Here is a 25,225-nt window from a genome sequence, read left to right on the forward strand (position 1 = left end):
GAATAATGTGTGACCCTGCCCCCATGTGACATCATCGACCAGGACATGCTGGGTCAATGATGTCACTCAAGGACAAGGGCTTCTTCCCCACAACCCTGGGCTATGGTATGGGGATCTGCAGGCAGGGGGATTATCGTAATCTGGAAGCCCCCCTTTAGCAAGGGGGCCCCCAGATCTCAGCCCCCGCCATGTGAATGAGTATGGGGTACATGGTATCGCTACCCATTCAAAAAAATCTGTACTGTGAAAAAACCTGTGTGACCCCGCCCCCATGTGACATCATTAACCGGGACATGCTGGGTTAATGATGTCACTCAGGGGTGGGCTCACATGCATAATGGTCCCGCCCTTTACATATTTAAGAATTGTCAAGCCAGCATCGGGAACAGAGCCTTCTATCTTTCTTTATTCGGGTAGCGGCGGCAGCGGGCATTGTGATTGGTGTTGGATCTACTTCGGAGGACATTCTTTCCTTTTCCTTCTTTTAATAAAGGACTTATCAAAGACTGTCTCCTGTCTTTTTTCACACTACAGGTTTTTTTTGTGAATGGGTAGCTGTACCATGTACCCCATACTCATTCACATGGCGGTAGCTAAAGAGGGGCTTCCAGATTTCGATAAACCCCCCACCCGCAGACCCCCCATAACCATCGGCCATGGGGACAAGGTGCTTTGGGGGGGCCCCGCCACAGAGCACCCCCCCATGTGGCCTCGTATGGTTCAGGAGTGGGTTGGGGGCGCTCACTCGTCCCCCCTTTCCTGACCTGCCGGGCTGCATGCTCGGATAAGGGTCTGATATGGATTGTGGGGGAGACCCCACGCCATTTTTTTGGGGGTGCATGGGGGTTCCCCTCAAAATCTATACCTGACCCCAAGAGCTTGGTATGGATGGAAGGGGGGAGGGCACGCTGTTTTTTAATTATTTTTTAATTGCCTTCAGTTCTTTTTTTACATTGAGCTATCAGCTGGGAACCTTGCTGACAGCTGAAACATTAACGCATGGTTTTCACTATTAAAATACCGCATGAGTTAATAAAATAACTCATGCAGTGTTTTAGTAGAGTTTTTTAGTGAATTACATTTTTTTTTTAAAATGATACGCAGTATCCTTCCGCATACTCGGATGCAGTAAGATACCACATGACCAGGATGTTCAGCTTTTCAAGTGTTTTTGAGGCAAACCAGTGTGAAAGCAACCTTACCAATGTAAAAATGGAGTAAACAGATGATCATTCGCTTACATCCGTTAGTCCACAGAAATACATGGGTGTCTGTTTTTCATCTGTAAATGGACGGATGAAAAACGGACATATGGAACACCCGTGTGAAAGGACCCTAAGGTAATACTCAATCACATACAAGGAAAATAAAATACTTCAGTTTGCTGGATGTCAGCACAGCTTTATCTCAGTTACTAAGGTCTGGAGCAAATTCCCTTGCAAAGTAAACAGCCTATTTCCCTTTAGTAAATTAGCCCTTCTGTAACTGAGATTTTGATTTATGCCTTCAGCTCCAATTAAATTATAAAAAACATGCATAAGAACATAAGAGCAGCTATGAATGTATAAGGTCCTATGAATGATTACCTTCCACAGTCATTAGTCCACCGATTGCATTGTAGCTCATTACTCCTGCCATTGGATGCTGCGGTGCCGCGTTATGACCAGAGACAAAGCTTGGCCAGCAGATGCCACTTCTGCCACCTGGTGGAGAAAATACAATGTATATCATATCTTGTGAAAAACAAAAACTAACCACTTCAATGCCGGGCACTTTTACCCCCTTCCTGCCCAGGCCAATTTTCAGGTTTCAGCGCTCTCACACTTTGAATGACAATTGCGCGGTCATACAACACTGTACCCAAACTAAATTTTTATCATTTTGTTCACACAACTAGAGCTTTCTTTTGGCAGTATTTAATAACCACTGGGGTTTTTATTTTTTGCTAAATTAACAAAAAAAAGACCTAAAATTTTGAAAAAAGTTTTTCTTTGTTTCTGTTATAAAAAATTTGCAAATAAATAATTGTTCTTCATAAATTTAGGCCAAGATGTATTCTGCTACATTTCTTTGGTGAAAATCAGTATTTTATAACCCAAATCAGTATTTATTATTTAGTCTGTAGGAAAGTTATAGAGTTCACAAACTATGGGATATAGCTGAAAATTGATCAATCCTGAAGTACTGACAGCCAATCTAATTTCTTGAGGTCCAAGAATGTCAGAACAGTACAGATATCCCCCAAATGACCCCTTTTTGCAAAGTAGAAAATACAACGTATTTCACAAGAGGCATGGCGAGTTTTTTGAAGTTGTAATTTTTTGGAAAATTAAGAACTTTAAAAAATTATTTTCACAAGTATTTTTTTACACACTGTCACCAGCACAGCACAGCGTCATCATATATATATATATAGGTGAGCACAGAGAAACACACATGTGAAAGAACAGCAAGGAGGAGTACCTCTTTGCAGAGTCCTTATTAGGAATTCAAGCATCCACCTAAGAGGAGGAACAATTTTGCTCTGCACCCTTGAGGAAAGGAAAGGCCAATCCACAGTGACCAGACCTGTTTCTTCTTGACCGAGGATCCATGAGCTTTTGATATATACTGCTTATATATATCCGCCTTCTGGTGAGTGTGCATTTCTGCTACTTCCTCACGGATCACCATTGTGGATTTCCATTTGTCACCTGGCACGTTGATATGAACTGGACTTACAGTGGACAATTTTCAGATTTATTACTTAGCGCTGCACTTTTATTTATATTATTCTGTATAAGTATTTATTGGTTACTTAGAGTGTTTAGCTGCTTTCTAGGATCAGCACTCACGTTTTTCATTTTCTATTTAACTGAATGAAATTGATTAATTCTGTTTTTGTTGTTGTGAATAGCTGTGATTGGCGGCAGCTAATCACATGACACAGATGGGTTGTGATTGGCCCAGCCTGTGCATGTGATCACTGTGACCATTCACAGCTAGACACACATGTATACAATGGATGGCATAAAAGTAAGCCATCCATTGTTTACAACTGTCATGTGACCTGCTGTGATTGGTCACAGCAGGTCACATGGTACTGGCAACAGGGCCAGTACACAGATCTGTCATTGACCGTGTCCAAGGTATACAGCCGGTGACAGCAAGGCGGGAAGTGACTAAAAAAACAAACATGTTATACCTGCTCTGTGCGATGGTTTTGCACAGAGCAGCCCCAATCCTCTTCTTTTTGTATCCCCTGCCGATGGTCCTGGCACCACCCCCCGGCAGAGCGCCCCCTATAGCAAGGCATATCCATATACAGAAAGAGAAGAGATTATGTAAATAAAAAAGTGTGAGTTTAGTATCACTTTAATAGATTACACATTAATGCACAGCATACAGAATACACAATAGGCCCTTAAATGTTTTATGTTTCTAATTGATTAAACCTAAAATAAATAAGAATCGATGCCATATTACATAGTAATGACCTGGCTTGTTTATGAATATTCAACTTATTATATGTTAAGCAGGTATTTGATGTGACCTATGCAAAACCTTTATTTTGCAATATGTGTCCATCAATGAGCAAATACCACTTAGGTTCATTTAAGTCTCATATATGTGCAGGGCCTTGCTCACCACCATATATGTAAAAAACAAGACAACAGGCAACAGCCTGCTATGACTAAGCATTTAAGTGATACTAAACCTAAAAACATTTTTTAACCTAATGCATTGCTTGCATTAAGGTTAAAAACGTTTTTAATTTCCTTGTGCTCCCCCTTCCCTGTGTGACAGAGAAAAGAGGGGAGAAGAGATCAGTGCTGAACATGGCAGCATCACTTCTCTTACTTCCTCTTCGCCATTGAATTCCAAATTCCATCTCCCATTTCTCCAGAAACAGTGAAGAGGTAGATGTGGACATTTCTGTAAGTATTTTATATACAGTATATGAGAGATACTGTGTTTCTGTGAAGTACCCGTACTCAACATCTGTTCAAATGGATGCAGGTCCTTTACTGTCCTTACTGGTTGTGGAAGTGCCATTACAAAGTGTCTTAATTGAAAATATTGCCACTCATCTAAAACGTAAAATAAATTCCTTTTGTGCTTCAATTCCTGAAAAGAACATATTTCCCCCTCCCCCATTATATCCTTTAACTGTGCATTTCCATCCTTTATCCATTTTCCTGATACATCCTCTTTCCCTGGTGCAAAAAAACTTGTTCCCACAAGTGGCAGTAATGGTGAGTTATATTTCCATCCCATTTGTCTGTGTATTACTTCCCATACTCTAAATATGTTCTGTGTTAATATACTAATATTGTTAGACAACATCCAAAACTGTTGTGGAATACCCAATCTACTACCAATGATAGTATTACCAAATAATAATCTCTTAAAATCTGGCAAATATAACCACTTCAATACTGGGCACGTTTACCCCCTTCCTGCCCAGGCCAATTTTCAGCTTTCAGCGCTGTAGCACTTTGACAATTGTGTGGTCATGCAACACTGTACCCATATGAAAATGTTATCATTTTTTTCACACAAATAGAACTTTATTTTGGTGGTATTTAATCACCACTGAGTATTTTTTGCTAAATAAAACAAAAAAACCCTGAAACCTTTGAAAAACAAAACACATTTTCTTTGTTTCTCTTATAAAATTTTGCAAATAAATAAAATTTCTTCATAAATTTAGGCCAAAATGTATTCTGCTACATTTCTTTGGTGAAATTACCCCACATTAGTGCATATTATTTAATTTGTAAGAAAGTTAGAGCGTCCACAAATCAAGGTATATACAGTTGTGTTCAAAATAATAGCTGTCAGACATCACTAACCTGATCAATCACTGTTTTTGGTAGAAATGATATTTCTACATGGCAAATAATTTACTAGCAGGTGTAGTAGAGTAATAGAAATCCAACAGACCCAACAGTCATGACATGCATGCTGCTGATTCTGTGTAATTTAATCACTAATTGCAAGGGGCATGTTCAAAATAATAGCAGTATGGAGTTCTATTACTGAGGTCATTCATTCTTTGAAAAACAGGTGGCAATTATTGCCCTTATTTAAGGAAGGAAGGCAGCAAATGTTGTACATGCTGGTTACAGTGCATTTCTCTCTGAAATTCTGAGGAAAATGGGTCGTTTCAGACATTGTTCAGAAGAACAGCGTACCTTGATTAAAAAGTTGATTGGAGAGGGGAAAACATATAAAGAAGTGCAAAAAATGATAGGCTGCTCAGCTAAAATTATCGCAAATGCTTTAAAATGGCAACCAAAACCTGAAAGACGTGGAAGAAAGCGAAAAACTACCATTCGAATGGATAGAAGAATAGCCAAAATGGCAAGGACTCAGCCAACAATCAGCTCCAGGAAGATCAAAGAAGATCTAAAGTTACCTGTGAGTACTGTTACAATTAGAAGACGCCTATGTGAAGCCAAGCTATCTACAAGAAGCCCCCACAAAGTCCCACTATTGAAAAAAAGACGTGCTGAAGAGGTTACAATTTGCTAAAGAGCACATTGACCGGCCTAACGAGAAATGGCGCAACATTTTGTGGACTGATGAAAGTAAGATTGTTCTTTTTGGGTCTAGTTGCCGGAGACAGTTTGTCAGACAATCCCCAAAAACTGAATTCAAGCCACAGTACACTGTGAAGACAGTGAAGCATGGTTGTGCAAGCATCATGATATGGGGATGTTTCTCATACTACGGTGTTGGGCCTATTTATCGCATACCAGGGATCATGGATCAGTTTGAATACTTGAAGAGGTCATGCTGCCTTATGCTGAAGAGGAAATGCCCTTGAAATAGGTGTTCCAACAAGACAACGACCCCAAACACACCAGTAAACGTGCAACATCTTGGTACCAGACCAACAAGATTGACGTTATGGAGTGGCCAGCCCAATCTCCGGATCTTAGTCCAATAGAAAACCTGTGGGGTGACATCAAAAATGCAGTTTCTGAGGCAAAACCAAGAAATAGAGAAGAACTGTGGAATGTAGTCCAATCATCCTGGGCTGGAATACCTGTTCACAGGTGCCAGAGGTTGGTTGACTCCATGCAACACAGATGTACAGCAGTTCTCAGAAACAGTGCTTATACAACTAAATATTCATTAAGTGATTCAAAGGAAAGCAAAATCTTCAAACATTTTTCAGTTTATATAGTGAATGTTTGAGTTTGTAAAGAAGAATACAAACACTGCTATTTTTTTGAACATTCACTTTTTTTTAGAGGAACAACACAAATTTGATATACTGTATTTTTCTACATGTTTTGATTTGGAAAATAATGTGTAGTGTTCCCAATGCATCTGTGTGTATGGAAATAAAAGCTATTAGAAGGCTTTTGAGCATTATTCACTTTTTTCAACACACTGCTATTATTTTGAACACAACTGTATATCTGACAATTGATCATTCCTGATGTACTGACAGCCCATCTCGTTTCTTGAGGTCCGAAAACACCAGGGTGTACAAATACCCCCCAAATCAGCCGTTTTTGGAAAATAGACAGTTCAAGGTATTTAGTAAGAGGAATGGTAAGTTTTTTGGAGGTTGTAATTTTTTGTAACATTTTCTTGGAAAATGTAGAAATAAAAAAAAAAACACAATTTTTTTTTTACATATTGTCACCAGTCCACTACAGCATTATTATATAACTGGTGTGGTGGTGATCAGAGACACTGACTGGTGATAGTATGTAAAAAAAATAAAAATAATAATAATTTAAGTTTTTTTTTTCACATTCTTCAGTTGTTTTATTTTTTTATTAATTTTTTTTTTATCATAATAAAATTGAACTACTCTGGGCAAGTGATCAGGATTTGTTTTTGTTTAACACATTATGATTGCTAATACCAAGGTATTTCATTGATATTTGCAATCATTGTTACGGAATTAAACTGATTCATTCAGTCTTTTGTTGTGATTAGCGCGATTGGGCAAAGCTCATCACATGATACAGATGGGCTGTGATTGGCCCTATCTGTATCACGTGACTGCTTTGACCAGTCAGAGTTAACAACATAATTGTATACCATGGATGGCATGACAGGAAACGAGCACATACAGTAAAAATAAAAATACTCAATTTCAAGAGAGCTAATTTTCCAAGGCTGAGAGCTGCTCTCCAACCCTTAGACTGGGAGGGAATATTGGCATTAATGAACACAACACAGAAAGAGTTCTTCAAAAAGACTGTATGTGAACACTGCAAAATATATTCCCATGGGAAACAAGTTTAAAAGGCTAAAAATCGAACCTATGTGGCTTACGGCCAAAGTTAAAAAGGCTATAGGCTCTTGTATTAAAAGAGGTATAGACTCCAGAGATATCATAATACCCCAGTACAAATCATTAGTAACACCTTATCTGGAATAAGCAGTACAGTTTTGGGCACCAATTCACAAAAAGAACATTGGGGAACTGGAGAAAGTACAGAGAAGGGCAACCAAACTGATATGAGGCATGGAGGAGCTCAGCTATGAGGAAAGATTAGAGGAACTGAATTTAGTCTCTCTTAAGAAGAGGAGATTAGGGGGTATATTATCAACATGTATAAATACATCAGTGGTTCATATAGTGAACTCGAGGTAGAGCTATTCACCCTGAGGTCATCACAAAGGACAAGGGGGCACTCTATGTCTGGAGGAAAAGAAATTTAATCTCCAAACACAGAAAGGTTTGTTCACAGTGAGAGCTGTGAAAATGTGGAATAGACTCCCTCAAGAGTTGGTTATGGCTAGCTCAGTGGATTGCTTCAAAAAAGACCTGGATTCTTTCTTAGATACACAGAATATAACTGGATACTAACATTTATAGGTAATGTTGATCTAGGGACTATCTGATTGGCTCAGGGAAGGAAGGAATTTTTTCCCCAGCAGGAGCAAATTGGATCATGCTTTGCTGGGTTTTTTTTTGCCTTCCTCTGGATCAACTGTGGGTATAGGATTATAACTTTTTTTTCTATGGTTGAACTGGATGGACATTTGTCTTTTTTCAGCCAGACTAACTATGTAACTATGTAACTGATGGGTAGCTATACAAATTTTTTATCCACTGCATCATTCTAGGTCCTATCCCCATTACTTCTAATGTGTCCATCATAAATTCGCAGTCTACTCTGTTGAAGGCTTTCTCAGCATCTATCGACAAGAATAGCACTGGGGACTTCTCTTCTGCAAAAGGAGATATGATCTTAATCCATTATCCCTTCCTTCTCTTCCTGGGACAAATCCCACCTGATCCAGGTGTATCCACGCCTTCATTAAACCCTTCATCCTAGATGCTAATCTTTTTGCATATCATTTCGTATCCATATTCAATAGCGAAATTGGTCTATAACTTGCACACTGGGACACATCTTTTCCTTTTTTGGGGATAACTGTAATATATGCCATTAATGACTCCATTCTCATCACAACTCCCTTTTACATCATATAATCTACTAGAGTATTTTTGAAATGTGTTGGCTATTGCAGTGGTTGAATAAACCATATCACCTGTCTCATCTCTAATTCTTTCCACAAAATTTGCTGATTTCTGTTTCCTTAATCTTCTCATTAAATATTTCCCTGCTCTATTCCCCAATTAGTATCTTTCTTTTGCCACCATATTAAACACCTTCTTTGTTTCTTGCTCCATTAAATCCTTTAATTCTTCTTACTTTAATATTCTTTGGTATAAATCTGTGTCTAACTTCTTTTTATGAAGTTGTTCTAATTCCTACAGTTCTTCTATCAATGATCTTATACTCTCCTCCCGCCTTTTCTTCTTTTCAGCCCATATGGAGATCAAGATACCTCTTATATGACTATGGAGGTCAAGATACCATTTATATAAGCCTTATGTGCTTCCCATATTGTTGGAACCAAGACCTCTTCAGTCTCATTTGACTGAAAATATTGCTCAATTTCTTTTTTTAGCCTCGTTTCTGTCTCTTGATCCTGTGGGAGTGTCTCGTTCAACTACCACATATTTATCCTATTCCGTTCCCCTTGTAGACACAGTTTCACTGTGACAGAGCATGATCTGAGATTGATATCACATCAAAGTCAGCCTTAACTAAAGACTCCAGAAGTCTATGTTCTATCTTTACATAATCCAATCTTGAATATATTAAAAGGATGCTAAGCGAGCGCTACCCTAAGCGTTAAAAAGTAAAGATTAAGCTGCTGAAACACCAAAAAGGTAACCATAAGAAAACCTCCAGTACAATATATATCACAGTAAATAGGTGCAGCGCTAAAATTATTAATATATACGGCATATACTGTATGATACAATATCAGCAAGTGCAGGAGAATATCACCTAATGGTGATTATTATTAGTGACTAGATAGTTCAAAGTGATAACAACGTGTGGATCCTGAGGGATCACAATTCCAGATGTGCGGGTGTCCTGATCCAGGAGTGATAGATGATGTGATTCAAAAATGAATGAAATACGCACTCACCAGAAGTGCGTTTGAAATACGCAATATGAAATCCTGCGTCATCCAGCAATAAGTAGGTCATCTGTTTCCAGGTCAGATCACACCATAACTCACCGTCCAGGCTCATCAGCGTGCAGGATTCCCTGGTCGCGTTAGCATGTATCACCACCTGGGGTCATCATTTTGCTGTATGGGCACTGCGAATGATGGCACTCACACGGAGAGCCATGTGTTCAGGATGGCCACCAACGGTGGTCAGATGTCCAGTTGCTGTAGCCCCCTGACGCGTTTCGTGCAAAGCACATAGTCATAGGGAGAAAGGGCTTACAGCAGGGACATCCATTGTAGTGCTATTTATATTTTTAAATGCCAATTCTGCTTGGCGCGGCCGCCATTTTGCCGGCTATTGGCGCATGCGCGGTCCGTCGGCGCCATTTTGCCGTGGATCGCGGAAGCGTCTACCAGTCATTGCATGTAATAGACTGGTATACTACGGCCGCCATTTTACCGGTTATTGGCGCATGCGCGGTCCGTTGGCGCCATTTTGCCGTGGATCGCGGGAGCGCTTACTAGTCACTGTATTCAGCAAACTAGTATACTACAGTGCAGCGCCATTTTAATGGCAGTAATAAGATGAAACAGATGGCTACTGTTCCACAGAGGAGTACAATATAGGGGAAATATCGAATTATGAATTCATTGTATGGGATCCGTTATGCCCCTTAAAAGAAACCAATATGATGTATGAGCATATCATGAGTTGTATGCAGAGCCCACCCTATATGCACATATATATGACTACATTGTTCATATCCTTCATTATGTGCAAGGAAATTTATGAAATAAAATGCATAACTGAATGGTAATTCCCAGTTAGAACATCATAGGATGTTAAATTACGCAATATAATATAAATAGCAATAAAAAATATATAATACAATACATGGTCAGATAAAGTAAAATAAACACATGGTCAAATTGTAAACGTACAGTGAAATTAATACATATATAAAATAGAATATTATCAAAATAAGTCAAAGTTAATACTGTGCAAAATCTAGGACATAAACATCAGAGGATTAAAAGAATATAAAAATTATTAAAAGATGTATAAAATGCGTATAAAAAGATCGCGATTTTAGAGTATTTTAAAGATTATGAATGTTTTTAATACCTCGGATCTTTTTATACGCATTTTATACATCTTTTAATAATTTTTATATTCTTATTTTTAGATATGTATTCTATTTATTTTGATGATTTGCACATTTTTATATATGTATTTAATAGTTCTTTATCTTTTGGAATTTTTTAGAATTTTCAGTAATATTGTATTGTTCCAGGTGCTGCAGTGTATATTTATTTATGTGGCTCTATTAATTTGAAGTTTACCTGTCAGAGGTCTGTGACTGCGATGCTGTTTGGAATATAGGATGTTGTAGTCGCTGTCTGTGAGAATATCAGAGCAATCAAAGTTAGGGCTGCTTCCAACAAGCAGTGAATTCTGGAAAAAAGACAAAACAGCTTATTGTAAAAGGGCATTATTAAAATTGGCATCATTAATTTAGTTATATAAATATCATGTTTATAAGATAAATGTAAAAGTTTCGGGAGAATGTATGGGAGAATTACTGACTATATTTAAAGGCTAAATTCACCTTTTCCAGAAAATAGTCTATGCCGTCAAAGAGCTGCAGTAAGTATTAACCACTTCCCACCGAAAGATGTCATATGATGACCTTGGGTTGAAGAAGTTAAACTGGGATGATGACTGCAGCTATAGAGCCACTCAATTGCTTCTACAGGTAACCCCCCTGCCACTGCTTTTCCCAAGCTTTCCCGTCCTATCAGGGAGCCTGGGTCTGCTCCAGCTGGCGGCATCTAGTGAACTACACAGAGAGAGAGGAACTGATGTCATTGCACCCTCTCTGTAAGATCTGAAACTGGAAGCGACGAGAAATTCATCACATCCGTTTTCAGTTTGATGTTTAAAAGCCAATACCGGCTTTACAAAGCATCTAATCAAACTAATCTTGGTTTCATCATATGCTTTGGAGGCCAGAGAAGAGATATGGTGTCTAATAGATCCCAGATCTCTCCATAAAGAGGACCTGTCATGGCCCCACCTTTCACAAGAGATGTTTATTCTTTGTGACAGCAATAAAGCGGGTTTAAAAAAGTAAAGGCATAGTGTTAAAAAAACAAATTTAAATAAAATAAATAATACACTTTTTGTTACATTTAAAGTACCCCTGCCCCCAAGCGCACGTGCAAATGCGAACACATATGTAGGTCCTTCAAAAAAATATAGGTTGTGCTTAAATAATTGCAAAAGTATAACAAGAAAATAAATAACAAAACAATAAGAAACAATATTATAAATCAAAATAAAATCCAGCAAAAGCGAAAAAGTGCAAAAGTTCAAATAATCAATGTCCAAAATAATTCATCACCAAGTAAATCCACCACCAAAAATTATTAAATAGAACTCACCAGAGTAATATGCTGATTGTTGAAAAACCAATCAGCATATTACTATGGTGAGTTCTATTTAATTATTTTTGGTGGTGGATTTACTTGGTGATGAATTATTTTGGACATTGATTATTTGAACTTTAGCATTTTTTCGTTTTTGCTGGATTTTATTTTGATTTATAATATTGTTTCTTATTGTTTTGTTATTTATTTTCTTGTTATACTTTTGCAATTATTTAAGCGCAACCTATATTTTTTTGAAGTTTTATATATCCTATAAGTTTATAGGCTAGATTTTGCAGCTGTGTTATATCATTTCCGTGGCGCTGGTTCTTTATTTATACATATGTAGGTCCTGCATGCATATGTAAATGGCGATCGCACCACACATGTAAGGTATCGCTGCAAATGTCAGAGTTAGCACAATAATTCTAGTGCCCGACTAATGCTAAACTGGTAATCTGTAAAGGCTTTTAAAGCGTTGCCTTTGTATAATTTAATGTACCATCATTTGTTGCCATTCCACAGGCTTACTCAGTTTTAAAGTGTGAGGTGTTTTGTATCTATTTACTTAGAATTAAATTATATTTTATATTTTAATAAAAAAATGGATATTGTATTTTATTTGTGCGCACTAGAAGTCATTAAAGTGTATTTTTTCAAAACAATTGTGTTTCTAAAACTGCTGTGTAACATAAAAAATTGCAACACCCACCATTTTATTCTCTAGGGCCTATGCTTAAAAAATATATAATGTTTGGAGGTTCTTAATATTTTAGAAAAAAAAGATGATTTTTACATGTATGAGAGAAATGTCAGAATCGGCCTGGGTGGCAAGTGGTTAAAAAACTGTGCAGCTCTGTAAAATTTTCATTAATTTTAATGTCATACCTGTAAGCTATTTTGGCCCCCTTGGAAGCCTGAAAAACGTCCTGTTAGCAATCCCCATTTTCTGCTTTATTGCCAGGACGTGAAAAACATATGCTCACCCCCAGCATTACTGGAGTGAAAAATCAATTAATTTTGTATCCAAGCAACAAAGCAGGATGTGGGGTTTTCTAACTGAAAGGCTTTGGGCCAGGCTTCCAGGGGGGGCTTAATCGCCTGCACTTAATTATGCACTCCTGTGACCTGTGTTCAGCTGACAGCAAGCTAAAGTACGCTCAGCTGGTCTTGGCTCTGGAGGGATCTCTGTTTTAAAGTCGGGATCCATCCAGATTCCTGACCGGCAGCTAACTCAGCCTCTCATCGCATTGCTGAGAGTCTGAGCCAGCTGCTCCCAACCCCTCCATAGCCTGGCACTCCAGTAAGTGCTGGAGGGGCAGAACAGAGAACTATCAGCCACTGGTTCTCTGTTCATTGAAGACCTGAACTGAGCAATCAGTGGTCTGTGATCGCTCAGTTTTTGGTCTAGAGTTGGAGGGGGACACATTCAGCATCGCACCAATGCTGCATCTACCTTGGTGAGTATGCATGTTTCTTTTTTTTTAATCCTGAACTTCTGCTTTAAGTGAAAGCAATATAATAACAACAAAAATCTAGTTTTTTGTCTAGTAATCATATTCAAGACTGTTCCTTTCAAATAAGAATTAAGAAGTCTATTTACGAATGTTTTCACCCACGATTTACATAGTTTCCAACCAAGATTCACACAATTTCCAACCAAGATTCACTCACGTTTCTAATTGTATCCTATGTGAAAAATGGGTAAATCTTGTTAAAAGTTTTGGGAATATTGGGTAAAACATTGAAAACTAGACCTCTAAGTCTGGCAGCATGATGCAAGAGAGAAGGGGACCATATACAAAATATTTTTCAGGGTGGCAGATTTTGGCCCACATATTAGCTTCTCTAAGTAAAGCTAGATGAAATGTCATTTGATGTTATTTAATTAACTACAAATAAACTGGACTGTTTGTTCCCACAGAGATTGAACGAAATTATAGATTTTTTGAAGTTTTGAGATAAGGTCATAAGATTTTGGTGAAACTGACGCTGACTCTGTTGTAAAAATACAGTTTTTGCATTTGGCAAAGTGGAACCTTTTGATTTTGCTCATATAAATAAAGCTGCTTATAAAAAAATATACTTTTAATTTTTTTTTTTGCACTGTGTTTTTTTACCTTTCCTTTCTTTAAAAAAGTAAAATAACTAGTTTAACAAGCGGCTGATATTTGGCACAAGAACACATGAAAGACAATTGGAGGAAGCGTCTGTAACCCACAGGAGCATTTTAAAGCTCATTTTTCTCCTACAAACCACCAAAAATCATCTTTATTTCACCTTACCCAAAGACTTTTCTGCATTTTGCCATAATGTAAAAAAATGCCCAAATCTCCCATTTTCAATGGAATTTTGAGGATATAAATATTAATAATCTCTATTAGACATGTTTCTATTTTATTAACACATACATCATTGAAAATTCCAGTATCTGATGATTGACTTTCATACCTTGATCTGAACAGTCTTACTGGAGATTTCATGAGAAACTGAAGGAGGAGTGTAGACTAAAGAAAGTATACCCATTCCATTGTCTGCCAGGATCACATCAGAGATCTTCAATGAGGAGACAGTCTACAAAACACAACACAAACATCAAAGTCTAGACCATGTTTCACAACAACATATGACACACACGTAAGGCTGTTCGTCTATAACTTACCTGGGTGTAGATTCCATAATCCCAGCATTTCCATATTAAAAACCCTCTCACAAGTGAACACACTGGAAGGCCATCTGCATTCATGTAGATACCATATAACCCACCATAAGCTTCATTGTTGTTCCATGCTGGACCAGGATTAGAGAGACCTGTAACAACAAAATAGTCAACTGTTTAACCTCTGATGGCTGGTTTTAAAGGGCAACTCCACTGAACAAGTTTTCTACATTATATGTGTGATCTAGTTCATGGCAGGGCCTTAAAAACACATTTATCAACTGATCATTCAGAGCCTCCTGACAGCCCCTTCTAGCAAAGTATAATATCCCATCCCCACTCCTTCTCGGTCTTCATGTTGCAGAAGATCACCGTGGATAAGCTCCGATGTTGGATGGTGTTGGAACTTACCTTGGTGGATGATGATCCTTGCCCACCAAACTCCCTCAGTTTCGGCTTGGCAATTAGACTTGGAGCAGTGAAGCTCAGATCATATTGATCAAAATAATAATATTAAAGGAAATCTTTGTTTTTCTATGTAAAATATACAAATTTAATTCTCACCTGAACAAGGTTCACCATTAATACGATATGCTGCTCGTTCAAATCCCGCCACCGTATTATTCTGTAGTACAATGTCAGTGCCTTCATTGATCTAAAAATAGATATTATAAAAAAAAGATATATTTTTGTATGACACCGTTTAACTCACAACACAGCACAACCTTGGTAGAAATTAGGGCATTTGGTAAGTCGTTCTCCATATACAAACTTTAATTGCAAATTTTCAGCCACAAACCACGTCAAATGGAAACACCAAGACACACATAAATAATTACATTTGACAAGATTCATTGGGTTGATTATTTAGCAAGGGAAATTATATTTTTCATGTGAATTTTTCTCCAGAGCTTAGTGAATGTGATGAAATTTCATTATTTTACTTTGCAAGAAATACTCAGTCACATGCAATGAAAAAAACAGCAGTTTTGCTTTCACATAATTGGATGACAGAAGTCAGGAGAACTTCACCTCTTTCATTAAGCTCTGGCAAAGTTCTTCTACAAAGTGAATAGTCTATTTGCCTTTAATATAAAAGATATTTGAGGAGTAGTTTGGTGACCTTCCCCAAGTGGTAAATAGATACATAAAGTCAAACCATATCTAAAAATTTTCATGAGTTCTGTCATATTTACGGCAATTTTGAGAAGCTTTCGTTTCAAAACAAAATAATGTACAGTATGTGAAGTTCAATACATTTTCTATGTAATATATAATTGAGATAATAAGTTTGTGGCTGCTGTGAAGGTAAAAAAACCCCCATCAGATTCTATTAAGTAAAGCCAGCCATAGATGGATTGAATTTCGGCTGCCTAAGCAGGGACCAGCCAAGATTCAATCCATCTATGGGAAGGCTGGTTGATCCATCCACTCGGTTCAAGTCCAAAAAGAAGGCATTGCCTATATTTATACTTTAACTACCTCCTGCTTGGCCTATTGTAACAAAAAATAGCTGGGTGGACATCATATAACGTCTTCCAGGTGCATGCCTCCTTCACACTCTAGCGGCAGATTGTTGCACCGGGCCGGCCCCAGTACCATAAAATCGCTGTTAACAATCACATTGATCACATTTCAAATGTACACAAATGGCTTTCATTCCTATCCATTCATTGTACACTATTGTGATCTCAGTAATCACATGGTACAGACAGGGCCAATCACAGCCCACCTGTACCATGTGATAGCTGTGGCTACTCACAACTATCACAATTGTACCAAATGGCACATAAATAGATACCATTCATAAAAATTATTGCTTAGTACAGTGATCATCACTGTTATAAGCAGTCATAGTGTAAAAAAAATCCTAATCACCACCCCAGAGTAGTTCAGTGTCACTATGGTAACACTGCACTGGTCTGGTCACAGTATATAAAAATTTTAAAAATCATTTTTTTTTTTAATCATTATCCCTGATCATTGCCACACCAATCATATGATGACGCTGCACTGCTCTGGTGACAGTATGTAAAAAACAATGTGAGAAAAACATAATGTTATTTAATTTCTTAATTTTCAAAAAGAATTACAGCTTCAAAAAACTGCCTTCTACTAAATACCTTGGAATGGTTACGTTCCAAAAAGGGATCATTTGGAGGGGGGTCATTGTACTGTCCTGGCATTTTAGGGCCTCAAGAAATCAGGATTGATCAATTATTGAATATATATATATATATATATATATACATATACATATATATATATACATATACATATATATATATATATATACATATACAGTGGGGATCGAAAGTTTGGGCACCCCAGCTAAAAATTTGTATTAATGTGCATAAAGAAGCCAAGGAAAGATGGAAAAATCTCCAAAAGGCATCAAATTACAGATTAGACATTCTTATAATATGTCAACAAAAGTTAGATTTTATTTCCATCATTTACACTTTCAAAATAACAGAAAACAAAAAAATGGCGTCTGCCAAAGTTTGGGCACCCTGCAGAGTTAATATCTTGTACTGCCCCCTTTGGCAAGTATCACAGCTTGTAAATGCTTTTTGTAGTCAGCCAAGAGTCTTTTAATTCTTGTTTGAGGTATCTTTGCCCATTCTTACTTACAAAAGTCTTCCAGTTCTTTGAGATTTCTGGGCTGTCTGTCATGCACTGCTCTTTTAAGGTCTATCCATAGATTTTCAATTATGTTGAGGTCAGGAGATTGTGAAGGCCATGGCAAAACCTTCAGTTTACGCCTCTTGATGTAATCCCCCGTGGATTTCGAGGTGTGTTTAGGATCATTATCCATTTGTTGAAGCCATCCTCTCTTTAACTTCATCTTTTTCACAGATGGCATCAAGTTACCATCCAAAATTTGCTGAAATTTTATTGAATCCATTTTTCCTTCTACTCGTGAGATGTTCCCTGTGCCACTGGCTGCAACACAACCCCAAAGCATGATTGATCCAACCCCATGCTTAACAGTTGGACAGAGGTTCTTTTCATTAAATTCTGTGCCCCTTCTTCTCCAAACGTACCTTTGCTCATTCCGGCCAAAAAGTTCAATTTTAACCTCATCGGTCCACAGAACTTGTTTCCAAAATGCATCAGGCTTGTCTATATGTTCATTTGCAAAGTTCAAACGATGATTTTTGTGGTGAGGACGTAGAAGAGGTTTTCTTCTGATGACTCTTCCATGAAGACCATATTTGTACAAGTATCTCTTTATAGTGGAGTAGTGTACCACAACTCCAGTGTCTGCCAGATCTTTCTGGAGGGATCGTGCAGTCAAACGTGGGTTTTGAATTGTTTTTCTCACAATACTGCGAGCTGTTCTGTCTGATATTTTTCTTGGTCTTCCAGATGTTGCTTTAACTTCCACTGTTCCTGATGACTGTCATTTCTTAATTACATTCCGAACAGAGGATATTGACATCTGAAAACGCTTTGCTATCTTCTTATAGCCTTCTCCAGCTTTGTGAGCGTCAACTATTTTCAGTTTCAGTTTTCTAGACAACTGCTTAGAAGAACCCATGGTGCTGATTGTTGGGTCAAGGTCAGATGAGTCTGGGCATTTAAAACCTTTGAGATTGACATCATCTGGTCAGGGGGCAGTGCATGCTATAAATTCTGCAGGGTGCCCAAACATTTGCAGACGCCATTTTTTTGTTTTCTGTTATTTTGAAAATGTAAATAATGGAAATAAAATCTAACTTTTGTTGACATATTATCAGAATGTGTAATCTGTAATTTGATGCCTTTTGTAGATTTTTTCATCTTTCCTTGGCTTCTTTATGCACATTAATACAAATTTTTAGCAGGGGTGCCCAAAGTTTCGATCCCCACTGTATATATATATATATATATATATATATATATATATATATATATATATATATATATATATATATATGAATGACTTTCCTACAGACTAAATATTATACACTGATTTGGGTTATTTTTTACCAAAGAAATATAGCAGAATACATTTTGGCCTAAATTTATGAAGAAAGATTATTTAGGTTTGCTAAATTTTATAACAGAAACTAAGAAAATGTGGGTTTTTGTTCCAAAAAAATTCAGCGTTCTTTTTTGTGTAGAACAAATAAATAAAAAAAACCCAGTGGTGATTAAATACCATCAAAAGACACCAAGCAAATAAATCAATAGAACACAAAATACCAACCGTTATTCCTGCATGCCACAAGGTGTTAGTGGCTTCCATTTTGCCAGCGTGTGTACCAGGCCAGACGGAAAGGGCAACAAGATTTCTTCTCACATTCACCCGATCTCCCAACACTCTAATTCCTGAATGAAGACAAAAGAAAAAAATGGTTGGCTATTTTGTTTAAGATAATTTCCTATTATTAGTCACATGATGCTGGTACTGTGCAGTAATGAGCAACTTGTTCCTGAATATGCTGGGGCAAGAAATAACTTATGTTCTAAGAGAAAAATCTAGTACTTTACAGATGTCTGTAATAACCTCCAGAACGTAATATTTGAGATATTGGAACCTTTGTGACAAAAGATACAAAAGCTTTTTTAAAATTCATAATATATTAAACATTACCGATATGGATTATTTAACTCCTATATTTCATGAAATATTTTGATCAAATCCAAAAACGTATGCATCCAAAGTTCCATGCATGTGTGATGATAATATACCAAAACACCAAAATAAATACTCATAAAGATCACCGATCTCTATACAGTAGATTCATCTGTTCACCATGCAGCTATTAGGACTGCATAATCAAAACCCTGTTTTCAGTGCCAATCTATTATATCTTTTTATACATTTCTGTTTGAACTATTATTATAATACTATTTTTGTGATGATTATTATTATTACTATTATATATATATAATAGAATTTACCTTCTCCAACAGTGAAATGAATAACATTGTCATCAACGTAAAGTCCATTTGTGTAGAAAACTCCAATCGCTGGGGAGAACCCATTATGGAAGGCACATCCCTTGACATAGGATTCATTGGATAACACCTAAAAGAAAAAGCAAAAAACTTGGGTTTCTACAATAGCTAAACTGTTATTTTTTGATACAATATATTCATTATTATGATATTATACATTTTTGGCGGCCTCTGTAGACATGTAAAGCAGGAGGCAAATTCATGAATAATGTTAATTATTTTTCCATAGTGTATGCCTGGTGCAGACTTCCCATAGTCCATGCTTGGATCAAAAGAAAATTTAAATAGTCTTGGGATAGTCATACTGTAGGTATCTTCTCAGACAAAATGATTAAAAAACAATTACCCAAAAGGGACCTATTTGCAATTTTTGTGTGCCCTTGAGGCATATCAACCCCATTCCTAGAATAAGTTGTCTGTTCACATTATGTTAACCTGTCTAGTTATTTATTTCTGTTGGTCCCCAAGCACTGCTCCACTGAAACCATTGTTTCCATGCTCTGTACTAATGATAGCCAAAAAGCCTAAAACAGCTGTATGCAATTTGAATGGCTCTATAACAGTGGGCTGTATCTGTACATCGAGACCCACTGGTCTACAGTGCAGTTGGTCGAGGGACTTAAAGAATGATTTCTCCACCCTCTATCCTAAATAAGGAATCAATTGTTTATTTATAACGAAAAAGAGGAATCCATACCCTCTGTTTTAGAAATTCTCTGCTGTAAATGTACACTGGCTCAGTGGGTATTTTTTGTGGTACTTAAACATAAAAGTAAGTCAGAGATCAGCAATGCAGATTTCCTGCTGATGTTTGAGAGATATCACCATGAGCAAAAGATCCCAACAGACACCTGCCCCTTTTTTGTCCTCTACTCCATTGACAAAAGTCTTGCACTGTTTTTGCAGAATGTAACATGTTCACTAAATGTGGGAGAGCATTGTGTCATTCATCTGCCCCTCCCCCATTCAGACAACCTGCTACATTCTGTAAAACAAAGGACTTTAGCAAAAAGGGATGGCACCTGATAGGTCCTTCTTCAATGTCCTGCAGTGTTAAAGCAGAAGCTTTTAACCCTTGCAGTGCTAGAAGTTCAGTGCAGTGAAGAGGACCAGGTGTCACTGGAGAAAAAGTCAAACAATATCTGAGCTTGATTAGCTGCAGGGCAGGGAGACATTTGAGGTCTAATAGACCTGTAATGTCTCCTTAAAGAGAACCTGTCACCTGCTCATACTATCACAGAGGGAGGTTCTTAGTCCCCTTATGACAGCAATAAAGTTAAATGAAAAAAATAAATAAATTTTAAAGCGCTCCCGACGCCCCAGGCATACATGCAAAGTGCATGACAAATGCGAGGTCTTGCAGTAATTCTGGGGCCTTTATTCACAGTTAACTCGAAATTGATGGTCCATAAAATCTTCTAAAGTGTCACTCATGGAAATTTTTGTGTATCAAGTTTTGTGCCAGGCACATGCAATTTTAAGGCTTGACATGTTTGGTATCTATTTACTCAACTCAGGCCCACCTTTTATATTTTATCAAAAATGGGTATTATATTTTACTTATGTGTAGTCAAATTCAATTCAGTGGTTTTTTGCTTGAAAATAGGGGTTGATTCACTAAAAGCAAATAGACTGTGCATTTTACAAGCACAGTTGCTCCAGAGCTTAGTAATTGAGGGGAAGCTCAGCTGACTTCTATGATCAAATCATGTGCAAGCAAAAATGCTGGTTTTTATTTTCCTTGCATGTGATTGGGTGTTCTTTGCAAAGTGAAGTTTAATAAGCTCTGAAGCAAATGTCCTTGCAAAGTACAACTGTTAAGTGCACAGTCAATTTGCCTTTAGGCAAGCAAACCCCTAGGTGTTTGCTAAACATCTGCACAAATGTCATACAACATAAAAAATTGCAATTGCTACCTTTCTACTCTACAGGTCCTATGCTTTCAGAAAATTTTTAATTGTTTGGGGGTTTAATGTAATTTTCTAGCAAAAAATGCTGATTTTATTATTACAGGCACTTATATATCGCTGTCAATTTATGCAGCGCTTTATATATATATATATATATATATATATATATATATATATATATATATATATATGTATGTATATATATATATAGTACATTCACATCAGTCCCTAACCCTCAAGGAGCGTACAATCTAAGGTCCCTAAATCACATTCATACACATAATAGGGCCAATTTACCTACCAGCATGTCTTTGGAGTGTGGGAAGAAACCAGAGTACCCAGAGGAAACACACGCAGTCACAGGGAGGACATTCAAACTCTGTGCAGGTAGTGCCATGGTTGGGATTCAAACCAATGACCCTAGTGCTGCCCAGCAGAAATGCTAACCGCTTAGCCACTGTGCTCTATATAAAACTGTTAAAACTTGCCCTGGTGGAAAAGTGGCTAGGCCAGTAAGCCAGTGTTTAAGGGCACAGAGTAGATATGTTTAGAGACATTTATAAGACACTTACCTCTCCAAGACTGAGGAAAGCTAAGGAATAGCGGGGGTCTGTGGGGTCTCTGTAACCTTCCTGACCACTGTGGTAGAATTCTACATTTGATATTCTTGCACTTCCTTCAAAGAGTAAAATATAATTTAAGAAACACATTTATAATGGTTGCTTTTTTTGTGGTGGTAGATAAAAGATGAAGAATGAAAATATATCAAGTGAATAGTATTCATATTCAGCATACCAGTATAGCTAATTTGGTTGGCTGAAAATGTGCTGACAAGAACTCGAGCTCCAAATGATTCTTGGTACCAGCCTGGGTAATCCTCTCCAATGATCTTGATGTTTCTAGTGAGCAGAGCCACATCTGCTGCCAGAGTGTAAGTCAGGTTTGTGTTGGGTACTTGATAGGTGTTTGCTGCATGAAATAATACATCAAGTATGATTACCCTTGTAGAAAACAAGACTATCAAATATGACTTTTGAATCATGTCTAGTATATTTATTGTTGCATTATACTTCCATACTTATATAGCCCCAATGTATTCAAGTTTTTACAGAGTGCATAAAAGCATTCACATGGGAGTCGGACCCCAGAAATGAAGAAGGAGAACACCAAAAGAAAAGGTCTTTGAGATTCCAGTAATGATACAGCTGAAGTAAATGTGTAGGGAAAAGTGAAAATTTGGTATAAGCCACAGTTTGGACTTAATGCTTTAGCTCAGGGGTCTCCAAACTTTCTAAACCATGGGCCAATTTACTGTCCTTTAGTCTTAAGGGGGGCCAGACTGTAGCCAGTGGGGGTAGAAATTGTCCTAAAGTCAGAGGGAGTAAACAGTTCCCCATCTTTGATATAAGGCCCCGTTCACATCTTGAGATTTGGGATTGTGGGCAGAATATCCTCAATTCTGCTCACGAATCCAAAACGATTGGTAGCCAATCGTAATACGATGTTTGGGCGCCGTTAAGCTTAATTGTACCCCAAACACAATTGTACCTTTCAAAATTGCATGAAGCTTGTTGACTGAAAAGGCAACAAATTCACATAGGGCAGCCCATTTAAGTGAATGGGCTGCCCTATGCAACACTCAGAATCATGTCAAAATTGCAAAAAAACAAATAAACTCAATTAGTGGGACCAAGCATTCCAGCTGCACAATAGTGTGAATGGGGCCTTATGGGGAGGATAGTTCCCAATTTGTGATGTCAGTGGGAGTACTAGTGCCCCAAGGGCTGGAAAAAGGCAAGCAAAGGGCCATACCTGTCCCCCAGGCTGCAGTTTGTAGACCACTGCTTTAGCCCAATACCTTCAATCATTACACAATGCTTTATCTTCATTCATTACCTCATTGCTTTGGAGGCAAACACAACCAGCTGATCTCTTTAGGAAAGGGACAGTTTCCCAAATAACATGCACCAAAGTGTGCCATAGTGGTGCACTGGTTGGTGACCATGGTAGGATGTGAGTGTTGCCTTAAAGCGGTTCTAAAGACTGAAGGTTTTTAGCTTAATGCATTCTCTGTATTAGGAACAAAAACTATTTGAATTCAGCTCCACCCCCCCCCCCTAGTTCTCTTACTTGAGCCTGATCTTATTCCAATGATATGCATGAGAGCAGCAGCTCTCTACCTCAGAGACAGCAGAAGGGGCCATTGACTCCTACTGCTGTCAACCATAGCTAGTAGAGAGAGCGGGGCCACACTGCGCCCTGTGTGTCAATAGACACACAAAACCTAGTCTGGGAGTGAGCCCGAACAAGTGCCCCCACAGCAAGAGAACTGCTGTGATGATCACTTGGTAGAGGGGAGGAGCAATGAGCGCTGAGGGGGGACCCCAGAAGAGTAGGGTCAGGCTTCTCTGTGCAAAATTATTGCACAGAGCAGGTAACTATATAATGTTTGTTATGAAAAAAAGAAAAATTGTGGATTTACAACTTTAACCACTTGAGTTTCAAGTGCCATTTTAAATTAGCTCCAGGAATCAGCGGCTCTGACAGGACTATGCCCGGGTTCAGGCTGAAACGTCTGGCTGTTAGCTGAGCATTAAGCCAATGCATTGAAACAATGAGTTCCTGACCTTCAAATCCATAGGATTGTAGTAGATCATTGTAAACACAATGAGGGGAATTTATCAAAACTGGGAGCAGACAGTCATACACAGCTGCTCCAGATTTTGGCTGCACGAGTTTTGATAAATGCCCCTCAATGCTTCTGCATTGTATGTAAATCGGGAGTGTAGTGATGTCAAAAGTGCATGTTAGTTTACAAAATGCAGGTATTGATTAGTCCGAGGATTCAATAGCATGCAGGCAATCACAGTGCAAGACCAAAAGAGCAGTGAAGGTAGACAACGATGAGATCTAGCAGAAGTAATAAGATGTTATCATAAAAAGCTCTTCATTCTTAATTTACAACATTGAAAACAACAGCAGCACCTTTCAACTTGCCTAAGTATTGATTGTGCTGAAAGGCTGGTTGTTGTTTTTAATGTTGCATATCAATAAAGGAGAGTTATTTATGAGATCTTGTTGGATATTATAAATGCTTCATCATGTGTTGGGAACAAGATCTACGTACGATCATGCCCCCCCACTTTTAATGTAGCTAGATGGATCCTGTGTTTGGGTGAGCTCATTAATAAATGAGCCTTGTCACACGTCTTACCGGCATGGTTAAAAGTGAGAGAGACATTTAAAGTGAGGTTTCTCTGGTCAGGTGACACAGCAATAATTCTCCTGGTTTCGGTCTGCCAGGCACTATAACTGGTGGTGGTTATAAGAATATCCTCATCGACCTGAAGAAACAATATGTGTAGGTAAACTTTACATTCATATGAACCGTGCTAATAATTATGAATGTGGCTAAAAAGACTTATAGCTGTGAATGGGATAATCAATACACAGAGTAAAACGTCAGATCCTGTTGTGAGTTATTTCCCTCCTACAGACTTACATCTCATTATACTGTATGTACCTTCCTTTGGTGTGAACCCATCATCTGGATCCGATTACACGTCAATGCATGAACATGGGACAGCCATTGTTTTAAATGAGCCTAGTTCATTTGAGTTGCACCAACAAGCATTGTAGAAAAACGGGTTTGTCAATTTTTGTTGACGTGCAACAAGGGGCCTAGACATGTTACATTGTGTTTTCAACATATGATAGCATGCACTGAAATGCACCCAAATATGGAATCATAGCACTGTTTGTGTGGAGCCAGCCCATAAAAAGG

General features: G+C 37.8%; 1 protein-coding gene across 1 annotated transcript in view; it reads right to left on the reverse strand.

Annotated features, from left to right (window-relative positions):
- LOC149470394 (fibrocystin-L-like) overlaps window positions 1-25,225 on the reverse strand; it is a 209,947-nt gene that overhangs the window by 24,018 nt on the left and 160,704 nt on the right. Inside the window, exons 58-67 of the mRNA XM_089664463.1 lie at window positions 24,656-24,785; window positions 22,237-22,410; window positions 22,014-22,117; window positions 19,475-19,601; window positions 18,777-18,898; window positions 15,146-15,236; window positions 14,585-14,733; window positions 14,374-14,496; window positions 10,837-10,948; window positions 1,587-1,703 (exon numbers count right to left, since the gene is read on the reverse strand). Coding sequence (XP_089520589.1) covers window positions 1,587-1,703; window positions 10,837-10,948; window positions 14,374-14,496; window positions 14,585-14,733; window positions 15,146-15,236; window positions 18,777-18,898; window positions 19,475-19,601; window positions 22,014-22,117; window positions 22,237-22,410; window positions 24,656-24,785 — 1,249 coding nt within the window. The remainder of the gene's footprint in view (window positions 1-1,586; window positions 1,704-10,836; window positions 10,949-14,373; window positions 14,497-14,584; window positions 14,734-15,145; window positions 15,237-18,776; window positions 18,899-19,474; window positions 19,602-22,013; window positions 22,118-22,236; window positions 22,411-24,655; window positions 24,786-25,225) is intronic.

This window comes from Staurois parvus, unplaced genomic scaffold, assembly GCF_062004578.1.
Source record: "Staurois parvus isolate SC_StPar_1 unplaced genomic scaffold, SC_StPar_1.0 ptg000047l, whole genome shotgun sequence".
Classification (NCBI taxonomy): Eukaryota; Metazoa; Chordata; class Amphibia; order Anura; family Ranidae; genus Staurois; species Staurois parvus.